The sequence below is a fragment of the Crocodylus siamensis genome, chromosome 1 (assembly GCF_052110815.1).
Source record: "Crocodylus siamensis isolate JL-2025a chromosome 1, ASM5211081v1, whole genome shotgun sequence".
NCBI classification, from domain to species: Eukaryota; Metazoa; Chordata; order Crocodylia; family Crocodylidae; genus Crocodylus; species Crocodylus siamensis.
In genome coordinates, this window is record NC_143395.1 from 406,937,347 (window position 1) to 406,955,283 (window position 17,937).

The following is a 17,937-nucleotide window of genomic DNA, read 5'->3' on the forward strand; positions in this document are numbered from 1 at the left end:
TAATTAGTTATCAATGGCTCATCAATATATCAGTTGATGACTGCAGTTTACCAGGGCCTGATACTATTTAATATCTTCATTAATTAATATCTTCATTAATGATTTGAAGGAAAATTTCTGGATGATGCCAGGGTAGGTGGAATTGCATACACTCTGGAGGTAGGGCTAGGATCCAGAATGACCTGGAGGTTTTGGAGAAATGGTTCAAAGTTAAATGCAGTGACATTTAATGAGGAGAAGCACGAGGTGCTGTACTTAGGATGGAACAATTGCATGCTCAAATACACATCGAGGAAGGATTGACTTGACTGCAGTACTGTAGAGAGAGACCAGGGAATTCCACTTGACCATAAGCAGAATATGAGCTAACAGTGTGCTCTTGTAGCAAAAAAAAAGCTAATAGCATACCGGGTTGTATCAACAGGAGTGTCACGTACAAATAAGCAGTCATCCTTCTGCTTCAATGTGGGCAGATTAGAAAGAACCCAGCAATGACAAAAATTATTAGAGGCCTGGGAAACAATTTATAAGGAAAGGCTGAAAGAACTAGGATTATTTAGTCTGGAGAAAAGTCTAAGGGGGAAGGGAGTGTTTCTTCGGGTATCTGAAGGAAGGCAACAGGACTAGGAGCAGTGGTCTCAACTTGCAGCAGGAAAAATTTAGGTTAGATATTAGGATGAACTTTCTCTGTAGGGGGGCTGGTTAAACACTGGGACAAGCAACCCAGAGAGATCTTCATCCTTGGAAATTTTCAAGAGCAGGTTAGGCAGACACTTGAATGGTTTAGTCAGGGGTGATCTGACTCTGAGTTGGGGCGTTGGTAGCCTCCTGAGGTCCCTTCTAGTCCTGCTTTTATATGATTCCATAAGGGCTGAAAGTTGCCATTTGGGTTATACCTTTGACTGCCAACATCATTACAAATGTCAGCAATCACTATCACTGGATCTGTCCCAGCACCAGTCTAGTCGGATGCTACACTTTGTGTATATTCTTTTGATTAACCAAAAGGACTTTTTTTTTTTTTTGCATCTCTTATATTTGAAAATAAATGTTACTTTGAGAGAACAGATGAAAGCGCGTGGTAATAACTATCTTTGCTCCCTTCTCAGGCATCTCCAGTACTGTTTCACTGGCCCTAGTCCATCTAGACATTGTGAACATCTGCTATAATAGCTCTTATATTGAATTTGACTGTAGGACATCTCTGCTTAGGTATTTATTTGAATATAATTATTGCTTTTATAACTTCTTTACTTCAGATAAACCATACTGCAAACATCTGAGGTAGTATCATTGTACAAGTATGAGCAAACTTCTTAGGAACAGATGTGAGGTATGATCCAAATATTCAGGGACATTAGACACCTGCTAATTCTCAATTGCCCTACATCCTGGGGCAGCTACAGCTACAGCTGTGCAGAGAGATGGTGGAACACTGCCATCTTGAAACAGTTTATAGCTGCTCTGCACTATTTATGTAAATAAGTCCATGGAGCTAAGTAATAGAGTCAGACCATGCCTATGGTAAGACTTGATTCGTGTTCTTGAGGAAACATGTGAAATGCACTCTCCTATAAAAGACTCTTTTTTGCTGAAAAAGTAGGTGGCAGTCTAGCACAAAGAGGGAATTTAATGACAAATTCTTGGAGTCTTTCGCCTCCAAACTTGCTTCTCCGAAGAGAGGGAATGGAACCCAGTGTTTTGGCAACAAATAAAATATCAGGCAAACTTTTTTGGTTCTTCTCCAAATGTCAGGCCAATTTTTTTCATAGCTGGTAGTAATAATTATTATAATGTTGGCTCTTTCATGGAAGGTCTGATCATAATTCTAAACACAAAGTTTTCAGCTATTTCTAGACTATTAAGATTAAACTGTATTTTGTAGTTAGATAGTACATGTGCAATAATGGCTCATGGCCTTGCTGTAATATTTAACAATTCTGTTCCTTTTAGTATAAAATTGCTTAACAATGCAATTGTCTAAAATGGAACCTAACAGCATTTATTATAAAAGCTAATTTCGGGGGTCAGGCTAGATGATCTGTTCAGGTCCCTCCTGACCGTAGCTACTATGAAACTACTACTATGAATATGTGATTAGATAGCTGATGGAAACGTGGGATAAATGTGTGAATTAGTATGTGTGAGTTTTTGTATGTTTCCTAATTAATTAAAATAATTTATTTAATTTTTTAAAATTTTGTTTTGTTGTGTTTTTTATTGGTTTTTTTAAGATACCGACCGAGCTTTACAGCTGCTGGAAGAATATTGTAAAAAGCTAAAGAAACCAGAAGAGCAACAACTGAAAAAAGCCATTAAAAAGGTGATGGGCATCTTTAAGAGCAGCTTATTTCAGGCATTACTAGGTAGGTACCTGTGTACAATGCTTTATTTGCTTCTCTTATTCAAAGAGATAAATTGGAATTATTTTGGATGGGAAAAATATTTGCAAATATTTTAAACACTCAAGTTTGGGAAGGAAATATAGCTAAAAATTCTTGAAATGTAGAGCTATACATTAATAATTTCTAAGTGAATATGTCTTCTTTTCATAATATGAGTCAGGATTGTTGCATCTGAATAGAACACATTATTATTTTCCATGCCAATGTAAAGGGTAAAATGCTGGACTCACTGAAGCAGGCAGCAAAACTCTTGTTTACTTTTTTGAGACTAGAATTCCACCCAAAATCTTTGTGTGGCTTTTGTGTTACCTTTTTTTGCAAAAGAGGTAGCCAAAGGGAAAAAAAATTCAAGAAAATGGGGAGGAATGTACATTTGTTAGAATGGTTCTCTTTAACAACATCTTTTCTGTTAGTGTATTTCATGTAAATCTTATATTAAAAAGTTTTAATAGACTTGAGAAAACAGTAATATTTTCTTGTCCATTTACTTTGCATCTGTTTACATGCTCCTTGCAAGTAAAAATAGTTGACTTGAGGACCTGGTATAGTGGTTTTATTATGAAATGACTAAAAACTGAAGTATGAGCCAGGACTCTTCATTCGGAAGGAATTGCTGCTTCCAGCAGTCCCATAAAGCAAACATGCCAAATGGATGGATGTAGATTTCCCCGGAACTTGGGGATATTGGATCCAGAATGCCAGTTTGCCCCACTATTTTTCAGTAGATTAATTCATACCTTCTAAACCAATGGTGTTCAACCTCCAGCTTGTAGGCCAGACCCTACCTGTGGGCCTCTGTCATCTGGCTCATGGGTACCCCGCATGGGTCTGGAAATTTGATGGTGGGGTAGTGGTGACAGGATCCTACCTACAGTGGCAGTGGAGTAGTTCCAGCATTGATTGCTGCAGCTCTTAAATTTCTGGACACATGGGGAGCTTTGTGGCTTAAATGACGTGGCCCTTCTGTGTGAGATTTGTGCTGGCATGTGAGTCTGCTTTCCAGACATGCAGGACTTGCCTGGCACACAGTGTGCCAGATCTGGTGCATGGGGCCAGGTCGACGAAGCCCATGTACCATCTCTACACTGGATTAGGCCCTCAGAACAATGCTGTGCGTGGGATCTGACCCCACGCCACTCATCCAGTCCACAGGGTCAGAAAGGTTGTGCACCACTGCACTGAGTGTCACAGGAGTATCATTTCCAGAGCCTCTCCAGACATGCAGCTCCGACCTCCTGTAATGGGCCCACCGCCCGCCTATTCTTGCCTGCCATGTCTTGATCTTGTTCATAATTAAGGAATGATGAAATCTAGCGGAAAGCTGCCCATTTGTATACGTCCCGATGATAGGGGGCGCTGTCTGCGGCTCCTTTCCTCCCCTGCACCGCAGCCCAAGCCTCACAGTTGTTGGTGAAGTAATCTTTCTCCGGAACATGATATTGGGTCTTGGCCCTTCGCTTGCCTTTTGGGGCTCCTCAACGCCCTTCTCACTCTTGGGGCCCCTTATTGCCCCTCCCACACTGTAGGTTCCTTACTACCCTCACTGTTGGGCTCTTCACCACCCCCTCGTCAGGGTTTTCTCCACTGCCGCCTTCTAGGGCCTTTGCCGCGCTCCTTGCCCCCTCTAGGGCCTTTGCCGCGCTCCTTGCCCCCTCTAGGGCCTGAGCCACGCTCCTCGCCCCCTCTAGGGCCTGAGCGCCCTTTTGCAGCTGGGGCTCCAACCTCCCCGCACCGAGCACCCCTCCGGTACTCGTCACGCTGTGCACCCTGTGGCACTGCTCACTGCGCCCCCGCTGGGCACCGGGAACCCCCAAGCTACTGGGGAGCCCCCGTGAGGCCTCCTCTCACCCCTATAGCCTTACCCGGTCCTCCGGTATAACGATAACCAAATCACAAGCCAAACGGCTGATAACTAAATCATGAGACAAATGGTCGTGACAAAACAACAAGGAGCCTCCTGGCTCATAACATAAACTGCACGCCACGCTGGCTCTTAGTTCCTATCTCCCATAGAGTGCTGTCTTCCCCGCATCATTGCAGTTGGTCAGAGCGCCCAGGCTGCAACCCTCGACCCGGTCTGCTCAGCTCTCCCGCAGAGCTCCTGCGGCTGTCAGAAGGGGACTGCTCTCCGGGCCTTCTGCCTGGGCTTAAGAAGGGCTAAGCGCCGCCCCTTCCTGGCTCTAGGCTTCCCTGGTTGCTAAGGCAACCTGCACCTGCACAGTCTTGGGGACGGGCAGTTACGCTTCCCCCTTCCTGTCACCAGAGGTCTCTTCTGAGCCAATTCCACCCTCCAGTCGCAGAGCACCTAAGAGCCCTGCGACACTGAGCCATAGAAAATTGTCTAAGGAGGATTTGTAATAAACCTGATAAAAGCTGAGGCACTTGACATCAGGGCTCTTCAGTCATTAAAGTTGGTGAGAAGGGGTAGGCATTGTTTCAGTGCTTTTTCCCCCCTTACGTTCAAGGAGAAAATACAAGTGTTCTGTTTTGTCAATCTATAAACATTTCCACAAATGGACATAATGAATGCTTATGCCGCCCTGTGCATCAGCATTGTAGTTTCTCTGTTCCATTACAGTGTATGCTTTCATTTTCTAACTTTCTTGTCCTTTTTAGTGTATTTATTATGAAAAGTATAAATGAAATAAAAAGAATATATCCCAGACACAGTGATAAATTATTCATGTTTGAACTAAAGAACAAAGATTAGAGAAAATTCTTATTCCTTTTGTTTAGAGATATCCAAGGATATAGAAATGCACATGAAATGTGCATTTTTATTTTTGAAATATTTGAAAATTATAACAATATTTGGAGTGTAAAATTATTATAACAATTATTTTTGAAATATTGGATATTTGAAATTATTATAACAATTCAAATATCCACTAGTGGGTCAGTACTACTGTTCCAGCAATTTGTAATCAAATGAAAGGAGGGACACTTCATAAGGAAAGGCTGGAGTTTTGATTTGTATGACTTTTGTTATCTTTTCTATTCCTACAGTTCTTGTTGAAGAGCTTTTTGGAATGGCAGACCATGCTTACAGTCTATTATTATGGAATTTGCTCTTTAGATGGCCTAGATTCTTGATACAAAAATGATCTCTCATCAGTGGTGCCTAAGTGTGAGATGATGCTATTATATAATCAATAATGAGGATATTACGTAATCAGTATTTTAACGAAAATTACTTCTAGACATCTGTTTTAGCCTCTTTAGTTTTGTGTCTCTTTTATCCATGCATTAGATTACATTCAAATAAACATTGAATGTGATGCTTACTTTTTCTTCAGCAGAAAATCATGTCTGCTATCTTAACATTTCAAAAGTTACTAGTGATTTTGAAAGCTCCAATTTTAAATCATCTTACAAGTCTTCTTGTTTAGAGAGTGAGTAATTAAATATGTCCCAAACTCCCTAAAACTCAAGGAACCCAAATGGATTGGTCACTTTTGAAATTATAGTAAGGAATAGGACTAGTTTCTTGTATGCCTCTTGTTTGGATTACCTTCCAAAATGTCTTTAAAACTCATGGATCTTCCCTTGATTAAGCTAACCAGCTAAAAGGACACCTACTTAGAGCCATACTTGGGCACCAAATTTAGGGTATCTGGTTTCATTATGGAGTGCTTCAGAGTTCCTATATTTTTAATGAGTAGTGTGTTTTATAGACATAAGCTGATGAATCCCAAATTGGAAAGAGCATGAAGAAAACTAGGTCATTTTGGAAAGCATATTGCGGGCTTCTTTTTTCATGAAGACTTGTAAATGAATTGAGACTTGTAATATGGAATCTAAAGATTTTAGCGTGTTTTATAAAAACAAAACAAAACAAAACAAAACATTATTAGTGATTGATTGGCCTTTTAAGTTATAGTTCTGAATCAAAAACATCTCCATTCTCAGCAGGCTGCCCTTTTTGATAAACTTCTTATTGGAGTTATTATGTTTAGTTAGCAGTTGCTAAGGGACATCTTTTCAGAAAGATATGAAGTTAACATCTCAAGAGTCTTGTTAGTCTCAAGTAATCCAAACAGTTCTTTGAAAACACAGCCCTAATCCTCTGAGAGAGAGAAAAAAAAAACCCTCGTAAAGAAGAGGTTGGGGATAATGGAAAGGATGGAGAAGGACTTCTATTCAGAAGTTGTCAGTTTTTAAAATGAGCTCCACATTTTTCTCAATAAAGATTGCATTCAGTAATTAACTTTGTTGGAGTAGTAGAAGAGTTTTGGGGGTTTTTTTGATTGATTGGTTTACTGGTTTGTTTTTTTTTGTCTTTCCTAGTCTGAGGTTTTCACAGCTAGAACATTTGTAAAATATAGTGTTACTATGTAAGGGTAACAGTGGTAGCATTTCCATTTGATTGTCCCCATGACAAGGCAACATTAGAAGAGAAACTATATTGGCAGGAAAAAAGAACAAATTATGAGATGGAAGAAGGATAAAAATAATAATTATACAGATTACAGAAATAAAGTGACAAAGATGTAAACACAGAGAGATGGAGAAAACTGAGTATAGTCCTTTATTAGTATGCTGAATTTTTATTAATTTTTCAGTGGATGCTGAAATCACAGGAGGCTGTAACAGTTTAATAGAAGTTAGTATGTGAAGATGTTGTAAGTGTTGAACTGAGTTATTAAGATTGAGGAAAATACATAAACTCAATCATTAGTAGGATTCTAGGATTTTTATCAAGGGATAACCCCTCTCCTGACATTGCTCCATTGTTTTCAGATACAAGATAACAACGGGAGGAAAAGCATAACAGTGAAGTGGTCAGTATGATGATCCAGGACATTGAGAGTGACAGTCTTCCCTTGCCATTATTCATCTCGGCCTGGCTTAAATCTACAGACTCAAGTTACTTTACTTAGGTTTTACATTTTTTTCCCAAGCTTCTAAAGTCTTGGCTATTTCATGTACCTGCTCGTACCCTTTTCAGCTGAGTTTCCACACCTCCCCCCCCTGCACAAGTCAATACAGATATCAGAGGTAGGCTTTTTACACCTTCCTCCAGCCCCTCTGTTTTAGCCTCTAGGAACATTTAGAGTTTTCCCTCTGTCCAGTATCTCTGCTTGTTGAGCCCACCACTTTCCCCCCTAAAAGCAGCTTAAAGGGTATAGAAGAGTGAGCAGCATAGGAATTCCTGAGCCTGTAATGGCATAACTACTGTTGCTTCTGGGAGAATAGTGATGGCTCATGGAGATCATGTGTCCTCAAAAATTATGGCTCCTTGGGGGTTGGGAGACAGAGACATGCTTTGTTAAACTCCTTTCTTACCTGGCTTGCAGAAGGTAGACCAGGAGGACACCTTAGATACTATCTGGTTCAGAAGGGCATGAACTTTCATGGCCAACAACCTACTTGGTGAGCACTGAAACATACATATTATTATAGCCTCCACCTTCAGCTGTAGATCTTCAAAGAGCTATGTATAGATTTTATCTATCTTTAGAAAGACAAAAGTTCAAAACTTTAATGTGCTTTTGCAGAAGAGGTACGTATTTGATACGTACTGGATCCAGATAGAGTATCTTATCTTTGCCTTCTTGTCTTGGTCAGCTGTGCATTTAAGTCCTTCAGTGCATAAATACTATATCTAATCACCTGATATCAAAGAACTGTTTATGAATATTTATCTTTGGTTTTCTTTATTATGTACCTTAATTAGTTTTCGTGATGTCCTATATACACTTTAGTACAGTTTGTTTCTAAAAACCTCTGCCATATCTCTGTGCTTCATTTAATTAAGAAAAGTGCATGATTTTACAGCTTAGAATGGAAGAGGCTGTCCTGGTCAACGAGAATAAATGAAAGAGGTTTATGAGTGCGTTTTTTTGTGGATTCATCTCTCTCAAACATCATTTTGTTTCTAGCAGGATTTAAACTGCCACAAATAGCTGTAATCATCTTACGCAGTATTAGGTAAAAACTAATCTCTATAGATTTTTCTAAAATTTGGATAAACCCAGCCTCTAGAGGATGACACATTTCCTGGGGATTTTTAAACCACGTCTTATCTTTTTGCTCATGATTGCCTTACTTTTCCTTCATTTTACATTAAAGTGTTTTGGCAGTATTTTCAGCTAAAATCAGCATGTTCTTTATTTCTATTAAATGGTTTTATACAATGAAAGACATTATAAAACTCTCTCTCTCAAAAGCTGCTGTTGTAAGTGCTGTTCTACAGGTTATACAACTTACTGGTCACTTGTGACACTGTGGACTTATAGAAGGCTTAAGATGTTATTCACGCTTTCTAAAGAAGAAGGCATTCCTATTTAGACTGTTGACATTGTTCAGTTTATTTAATAAAGCCTGTCAGAAAAAAATATTTTAAAAGCAGAATTGTCATTGTCAAATCAAGATATAAAGGAAGTCAGATTCTTGTTTTGCAATTGTCTTTGTTTTTCTGCTTTATACCATGTTTTTGTGTAATTTATATGTCAGTTGTAATGTGGCTTTCTAGATAAGAGAGGCCAGTTGCTAAGGTATATGTATGTCTGTAGAGTTCAGTCTTTTTGCTGCAGAAAGTTGTACGAGGCTTAGCACATACCAAGGAGAAATTCAGCATAAATGCTGATAGTTGTGGCAGGATCAGTCCAATATGACTTTAATTAACATTTAAGTTTTTGAAATGGAAAATTCTGTGTATGTATGTATGCACATATATATAGTGTATGTATATAGGAAATTAACATTATCATGTGCAGAAACATAGGTGAAAGGATTTTACTGAAACTTTGGGGAATGAGAGACGGAGACTAAGAATCATTTTCATATAGAGGTTAATCTTGGAAAATCTTGAACCTGAAGATCTTAAGACATCTCGGTGTTTGTGGAAACAGAGTCTTATAGTCAGAGCTTATCTAAATGGGATACAGCCAAGGGATATAAATGATAGAGCAGTGTGCTGAAATAATGGGCGTGGTGGAAGATGCACTGAATATGCATATCAGCAGCTGGATGTTATAGGGGCTAGAAACAAACATGTCCTAACTGAAGGGCAGCTATAATGGATGCCTGAAAAGGAGGTGGAATTGTAAGAATGCAAAGAAAGGAAGGAGTCTTGGAGATGCTGGGTACGTCTACATGAGACATTTAGTCATGTCTACACATGCAGTCCTAGGCTGCATGAAACTAATAAGCTCTGAAGCAGGATAGTACTTGTCATTTACCATGCAGCAGCAAATGTGTAGATGCTGACTCGGGATTAAATTATGGCTGGTCAGCCCAGTCAGGAGAGGGCCACACCTCTGTTGCGTAGCCTAGGGGTCAGCAAAGTCTGGCTGATTTCATACTCTATTTCCCTGTAGCCCCGGAGCCCATGGGAGCATGTGGCCATGACAGCGTGGACCACAGCCCCTGCCTGTGGACCGTACTCATCGCAGGAGTATATGGGCAGTGATCTGAGTATGGGTTCTGTGGGCAAGGGCATGCAGGGAGCAGATCGTGGCTCTGCCCTGCCTCTGTCCCATGCTGTCACTGCCGCAAGATCCCAGCCCCAGCCTCAGAGCAGTTTCCACTTAGCTGCATGCCCTGCCCGTGTAGCCCTGGCTGGTCTCCATGGAGACCCCAGGAGCATGGGGCCATGACAGTGCAGCACTGGGCCAAGGCAGAGCCCCAGTTTTTCAGCCTCATGTTGTTATGGCCCCACGCTGTCATGCCCACATGCTCCCAGGGTCCCATGGAGACTGGCTGGGAGCTGGGGCTGCTGGGAAATGGGGTCTGGCTGCTGGCTGGATCTACCTGGCCTAGTTACATGGCTCAGCAGCTGCAGGAGCCTCGTGGCCTAGCCAGCTCCTCCACTTCCTGACACAGCCACCCATTGCTCAGGCTTGACCTCTTGTACCCCCTGCCAGCCTAGGGCTGCTGCCCAGAACCCCAGGCCACATTGCTGCCTCCAGCTGGAGACTGGGACTGACCCCCAAACCCTCTGCCAGCCCCGAGCTGGCACTTGGGCAGCTACAGCCGGAGGCTGGAGATCCCCTGGCTGCTGCCGGGGGGGGAAGAGCAGGGCAGGATCAGCCCTGGTCTAAACTGCTCCTTCCCAGTTCAATTTACTGCTGTCCCAGGTGTATGTGTAGATGCTGTACCCAGGAGTAGTTTCCTGTGGAGCAATTTGCTTCACGGTTATTCAGTTCTATTATTGCACATGTAGATGCGGCCACTGAGAAGCAAGAACTATAGGGACAGGAAGAAAGGAAGGGAGCCTTGGAGAAATTGAGGATCAAGATTTGGATGTGGTCTGGTGACAGCTGAGAGATAAGAATCAGACCTAGCTCCCAGGTTGCAAGCTTGAGGGTAAGAACGTCAAATGGGAGATATGATGGGAGATAAAGAAGGAGACTATGGAAAAGTTTGGGAGGGAAGATGAAGAGTTTGGTTTTTTTTAAAGTAATGACAAGTCGACTAAAAGATGCCATAGAGAAAAGACGAATTATGAGAAGGAATACAAAGGGCTAACTCATAGACTAATGGTAAATTTGTGATGTTTTAGGCTGGATGGATGAAATGGGGTGTAAAATAAAACATTGGAAGTGGTGGACAGGTGCACACTGACAAGTGTTGAAGGAAGAATCAAATTGATAGGAAGAAAACTAAGATAGGATAGGTATCTCCATGGCTTGTAACTAGAATATATAGTATTTTCAATCCCATTCAAAAACCATTTGACAGCCACAAAAAAATCATTAGATCTGCTTAAAAATTGTAAGATTTAATGAACAATCCATTTGGGGTTGTTTACAGTTGTCTTTTGTTTTCTGAAAACAATACCACAACTTTAAAGTGCACTGGGATTATATTTTTCGCCTTTTCTCCGCAACCCTGCTGTCTGAAAATGTATTTTTTCATTTAGATGAAATCTGAGATTTCTGACATTCATTGGATGCTTAGAGTTGAGATTTCAGGACAAACACCAAATAGCGTATGATAAAAATCACAAAAATTGGCAACAATGAAGATGTGAGGATGGAGAAGCGGATTGACAATGGCTATTTTAAAGTGGCGGTGACCCAGTTGGCATGAAACATTTTTCTGAGTCTCAAGTAAGGAACAGTACTTAAGCAGCTGCTATGTGGGAGAGCTTCAGAGCAAAGGGAATGCTGAGGGAATTGCCATAATGGGAGTTTTTCAGCAGAAAAAACAGTTGGCTGCTGTGTCTCCTCATACTCACTCAGGATATACTGTGGAACACTTGTTACCCTGCTTATGTGTTTGGTGCACTTGCTTGGCTGTATTGTTCTGTATAGTGATCCCTAATGATTTATTTAATAGATTTCTAGACATTAGGGCTGGAAGGGACCTTGTAAGATCATCGGGTCCAGCCCCCTGACCAAGGGGCAGGAAGTTGGCTAGGGTCAAAGGATCCCAGCAAGAGAGGCACCCAGATGTTTCTTAACAGTGTCCAGAGTAGATGCTTGCACCACCTCTGTGGAGAATTTGTTCCAGGCCTTGGAGGCTTAGACAGTAAAGAAGTTTTTCCTTATGTCCAGCCTAAAACGGTTTTACAGGAGTTTGTGACTGTTGGACCTTGTCATCCCTTGGGGTGCTCTGGTGAACAGGTGTTCCTCCAGATCCTTCAGTAATACTACAGTTGATGCAGTGTGGAGTAGGAATCAAAGCAGGGTGTTCCTGTTCCAGGCAATAAATCAGCTTCCCCATTTACTACACTGCCCCCCCCCACCTGAATTTTGGGGGATGATTTTGGGGGAAAAGGTGTATGTTGTATGTGAGAAAATATGCTGTTTTCCCTTTGTTGCAAAAGGAGGTAATGGAAATACCTCTTCCATGGATTTCTACTTGTACCTCTAAGGGCCAAGAGAGATGTCTTCTCTTAAAGCATATCTGAAAATGCTAAAATCCTAATTTGTTCCTTTCATATCTTCTTTTTAACAAATGTTGAGGAAGGCAATGATATGAAGTGAATAAATGTTACTACGTCTCATTCAGATGTGCTCCAGTGACATCTCTGATGACATGAGAGCCTGTCATTGTAAATCTCAAAGTCCTATTTTCTCAAATTGGCATCCTTCTCACATTACAGCACAACAAGCTCCACAGAATTTACATTTAAATTCAAGGGCTGCTTTTGTTTTGCCTGAAGTTAGCTGCAGCTGCTTTCAGGCTTGAAGTTCAATTCTCTTAGCAAGCTAACTTTCATTTTTTGTCAAAGGAGGATTAAAGGTACAAGTGATAGATCTTCTGGATTGTTTTTTAAATCGTGTGATCTTGCTGAGTTTCAGTCTGGATTGCAGCCAGCTCGGAGCAGTGAATCTGCTCTCTTGCATCTTATACAAGTTCTAAAAGATATCCAAGAAGTTATTTTCATTGAGAGAGATTGTCTGCTAGCCTTTCGCATTTACATGCATGGAGACAGAAAAGAAAGTCTTGACAATCTTGTGAGGCTTGCACAAATTTCTAATAATTTATAAACTTCTTAATAAACATTGGCCAAAGGCAAGGCTTTGCGAATATTTGTGTTCAGGTGAAGTTTGGATTAGTGTCTCAGCTTTCCATTTGATCGCTTTCTCCAATGGGCTGAACCAAGAATCTGGATCTGAATGCCAACAGATTTTGGATCCCAAATCTGGGTCTGTACTTTGACTCTGGACCCAGACATGCAGAAAAATAGATTACAGGAGTGATACAACCTAGGCAAGGTGTAATCGTATATAATCCTCATATTAAATAATATCCTAATATAACATCCACTTAATGTTTTATCTCCTCTTAACTTATGTATGCTCACAACTACATGCTAGAATATGAATTGAGATTTTTCTATATATATTTCACATTATAATTGAAAAGACTGCATAGAAATTAAAGTGTCTGACTATCTTTGAGTGTCCATAATGTGCTAATAATTGACAAACTCACTTGGATTCAATATAACATAAAGAGTAAAAGCTGTTCAAACATTATTTTCTAAAATACTGTTTTGCTATATATACACACTATCTGTATAATTATAATGAATAAAAATGCAATTGTAGCAGCTGTTGCTATATGGCTAGTGTCCCAGTACAAGGTTGCCATCTTTATCAGATTAAGCAGAGAGAGCCTTTTATTATTTGCTTTGTAATGAGAATCGCAGAGAAATTAAGTAATATTTTTACATAATTCTACCTTACTTAAAATAAGATGCATGCCATTCTTCAAGCTGAGAGATTCTAAAGGGACACTAATAATAATGAGAGATTATTTTGAGTTAAGTAGTAAAAGATGAGATTTATGTCCTGCTAATGTAATTCTGACTTCAAGTAATAAAATGAAAGGAAAATGTTAATCTGAAGCAAGCTGTTGTATCAGTAATCCTCATATCTAGATTTACCTCTAAAATAGCAGAGCTGATCTTTCTCTCTCTGCCTCTATATCTATATCCTATATTTGGCATCTATGGTATATATAATTTATTTCTAAGAACTTTGTTGGCATTTTAAAATTGCCTGAAATGTGTGTGTGTGTGTAATGTGAAAGAGAGAGAATTTACATTGTCCTGTATCATTTCAGGGTAACTATGATGCCAATTTTTGATTTAATGAACATATCTTTTTAAAACGTTTGGGATTTGAATTTGACTGAAACACTTTAACATTAGTGAACTATAGCTATATATCTCTATATTTATATCTCTATATCTCTATATACACACACTCTTTGTCTTCAGAAGCAATTATAAATATTGACTATGATCTTTTTGAAAGAATTGGCTAAATTCATCCCTGGTATAACTCCATTGGCTCCTGGAATTGCATTGCTGACTCATGTTGAACTTGTGTTCCATTGTAAACCCTAGATCCTTCTCAGCAGTGCTAGTCCCAAGCCAATTGTTTCCCATTCTGTATGTCTCCATTTCTTTTAAATCTCCTATGTGTGACACCTTGTCTTCATTGAATTTCATTTTGTTGTGTATAACCCAGGTCTCCAATTCATCAAGATACCTCTGAATCTTGATCCAATATGTATTTGCAATCCTCCCCGTTTTCTGTTATCTGCAAAATTTGATAAATATATCCTGGAGTCAGAAAAGATTCTTGTGGAATTCCTCTTGGGACCTCTTGCCTATCTGACATTGATCTGTTAATGTTTACCCTTTGCGCTCCTGGTTATTCAGCCGATTATGTATCCACTTAATCTTAATTCTGTTTGTCCCACATGTCTCTGGTTTACTTATGAAAATGTCACGTGGATTTGTTAAAATCTTACTCCAAGTATATTATATCAACCACATTCCCTTAATCCTCCAAACCAGTTACCCTATCAGAAAAGGGAATATAGTTGGTTTGGCATGATTTGTTCTTAACAAATCCAGTTGGCTGCTAGTGATCAGTCTTTTATCCTCCAGGTAATCACAGCTAGAATGCTTTACAATTTCTGCAAATAATTTCCCAGGCATTGCATTCAGGAAGTAGAGAGTGTTGAAATGGAAATGGCAGAAAGGGAATGCCATTAAGGAAGTATACATAGAAGTAGCAGGAGCTCCAGATCTTCCTTTCCACCCTTTTATTGATTATTGGCTTTGCTCAGTTCTCTGGAACGTCACCTATCATCCAGAGGTGTGGAAGATTTCCAGGATTTTTTCAGCTACTTCCTTTGGCACCCTTGAGTGAATTCCTTTGTACTCATTTGGAAATCCTGGTGTTAATATGCTCCATGGCAGATAGGTATTATCATTTCTTTGGCATACATGCAGTATGTATGCTTCTTAATGGTATTTGCTATAGTGGGTAGAAAGAAAATAGAATTTTTGCAGCATTGGCTATTTGTAGTCTGAACTCTGGACCAACAATATGTGTGACTGTGCCTCAGCTCTGGGGTTAGCTGTAGGCTGAACTGATCATCTGTAAGAGACTATAGTTCTACAGACAAATCTGCCATATTCAAATCCCAGGGCCTGGCAAAGGAGAATTTAACACTAGCCTACTGGTGCCCAAATAATTTCAGGTAATGGACCAATCACTCTGGGATGCTTCTTCAGATTGCATCACTAAAATGGAAAATACAGACACTGTAGAGTAGCTACATGCTACAGCCTGTACACGCATCTTTCTGTAGAGTTGTAATGTGACTTTGTTCTTTCTTGGCTGTCACTGTGAATAAGTGTAAATTTCTTACAATGAAAAAAATGCAAATGAACTGTTTTGAGAGAACCTAGAGAAAACAATTTTTTTTCTTTAAAGCAGTTTTCTATCTCCTTCTTTTCTCTATAACCCCACATCCTGCCTGCTTTTAGGCTTTCCTCTTAGGCTTTTCCTCACTTACTCTTTGGAGGAATCCAACAGAGCAACACTGAGTACATAGTGGGAGTGTTTACACAAGATGCTTTACTGTGCAGTAGACTAATTTACTGCATATTAAAGCATCACAGTCTACATGTGTGTGTCACAGCGTGGGACCTAGGAGCGGCTGTGATCCCTCTAGCGCCCACTACCATGTCAATTAGGCGATCCAGCACCCTCTATCCTCGCCCGCCACATCTTTGCTGTTATATGGTTCAGTTAGGGAGGCTGCCACTTATCACCTTAGACACTGCCCTATGTTGGTACTGTCCCCGTTCCGTATGGAGTGACCTGGTGCACTCCCAGCCCTCTAGGCCATGCGTGCCTCCTACCTCCCCTTTAGCGTGCCCCAAGCCTTGCTGCTCTTCTGGATGTTGTCAGGTCCTTCTCTTCTCTGTATCCTGCCCAGCGCCCTTGGGCTTGTCACGCAACAGGCGCCCCTCTCTGGCACCCTTGGGCTTGTCACGCAACCGGCGCCCCTTTGTCTGTTAGCCCTCTCGGGCTTACTAACCGTACTCTTATCAGTTGGGCTCAGGCGGCCTAAGCCTTACCTGGCCCCTTTGGCCCTTCAGAGTCCCCAGCATCGTGGAGCCCTCTGGGACCCTTTCCTGGTTGTAGCCCCAGTTGGGGCTCAGGCGGCCGTAGCCGTGCCTGGCCCCCTGGACCACCGTCTGGGTCTTTTGCCTTGCTAGGGCTTCTCCGTGAATCGCCCCACAGGGCCGGGCTCAACACCCCTCGACACGCGCCCTACCGGCGCGAACAGCTGTGCCCACCCAGCACCACTTGCTGTGCCCACTGGGCACCAGGAACCCCCAGATTATTAGGAAGCTCCCGTAAGGCCTCCTTACACCCCTACAGCCTCACCCAGTCCTCCGGCTTAACACTAACGAACAAAACCATGGGCCAAACATCTGTAACCCAAACAACAAGAAGCCTCCTGGCTTATAACATAAGGTCTATGCTCACTTGGCTCTCTAGCCATGACCTCCCAGCCCGGGTTCTGTCCACCCTTACCATGTCGTAGCCGCTTCAGTGGTCAGGCTGCAACCTTCAACTCTGCTCCTGCTCCTGCTCCTGCTCCTGCTCCTGCTCCTGCTCCTGCTCCTGCTCCTGCTCCTGCTCCTGCTCCTGCTCGAAGGGAACTGCCCTCTAGGCTCTGGCCTGGGCTGTTTATAAAGGCCCGGCCCTGCCCCCTTCTGGTCACATGACCGGCACGGTTGCTGCAGCAACCAGCACCTGAGCTGCCCTGGAGATTGGCAGCTACCCTTCTCCACTTCTTAGGAACAGGGCACCTAAGTGCCCCTGTGACAGTGTGCTGCATTTACTGCACAGTAAATTAGTCTATTGAGCAATTGGCTACTACCTGTAGATACAGGTAGTAGATTAACTGTGCAGTAGCACATGTGTAGATAGCTGACTGGGAAAAAGTTGTTTCCAATCAGCCCAGGCAGCAAGGGGCAGAGGAACTGTCCCCTCCCACAGGCAGCTGCCTCCCAGCCCTGTGCCCTGATTGCTAGATTTGGGGGCAGGGTTGGGAAACAGGTGCTAGAGGAGGGGACAGTTTCCCAGCCCTATTCCCCCACCCCATCTGCTGATTGGGGCTGGGAGGCAGCTGCCTCAGAGGCAGGACAGCTTCCTCACCTGCAGCCCAGGCCTGACCCCAGTGCCCCCTGCTAGCCTGGAGCTCCCCCTGTCTGCTGTAGGGGGCAGAGCAGGGCAGGAGTAGCCCTGCACTGAATTGCTCCCATTGGGAGGAAATTTGCTTCCAACAGGTGCATGTGTAGACACGCTCCCAGGGGAAGCCTACTGCACAGTAAGTGTACAGTGCTTTAATAGTATTTGTAGATGTGCCCAGTGAGAAAAAAACACAGCAACATTCTTCACACTAACTTTCACAAGCATGTTATATTGTGAAAGTTTTAGGAATTTCCAACTGAATAGACTTGTTTTCTTTCCACATATCCTACCTTGTGAGGATTATTATACACTAATAATCTTTTGTGTGGTAGGTGATACTTTGCCAGTAAGCAACTGACTTACAATATTACTGTTATTAATACAAATTTGGAAAAGAAATGTGCTTGAAAATAAATAATTTTGCTATGTTTAAATCTAGATAGCTAAGATCTTCCTCTAAAAAAACAGCTAAGAGTGACATCTTGTGGTAACATTTTAAAAAAATATTGCTATAAATATTAATTTGCTTAATTTTTCTTCTCTATATCAACAGTAGGAGTCAT

General features: G+C 41.6%; 1 protein-coding gene across 10 annotated transcripts in view; it reads left to right on the forward strand.

Annotated features, from left to right (window-relative positions):
- Nucleotides 1–17,937, forward strand: part of DLG2 (discs large MAGUK scaffold protein 2) — a 1,617,582-nt gene that overhangs the window by 23,834 nt on the left and 1,575,811 nt on the right. For all 10 annotated transcript variants that reach the window (XM_090030660.1, XM_090030651.1, XM_090030653.1 and 7 more), the window contains exon 2: nucleotides 2,235–2,366. In XM_090030660.1, the coding sequence (XP_089886786.1) occupies nucleotides 2,235–2,366 (132 nt within the window). The remainder of the gene's footprint in view (nucleotides 1–2,234; nucleotides 2,367–17,937) is intronic.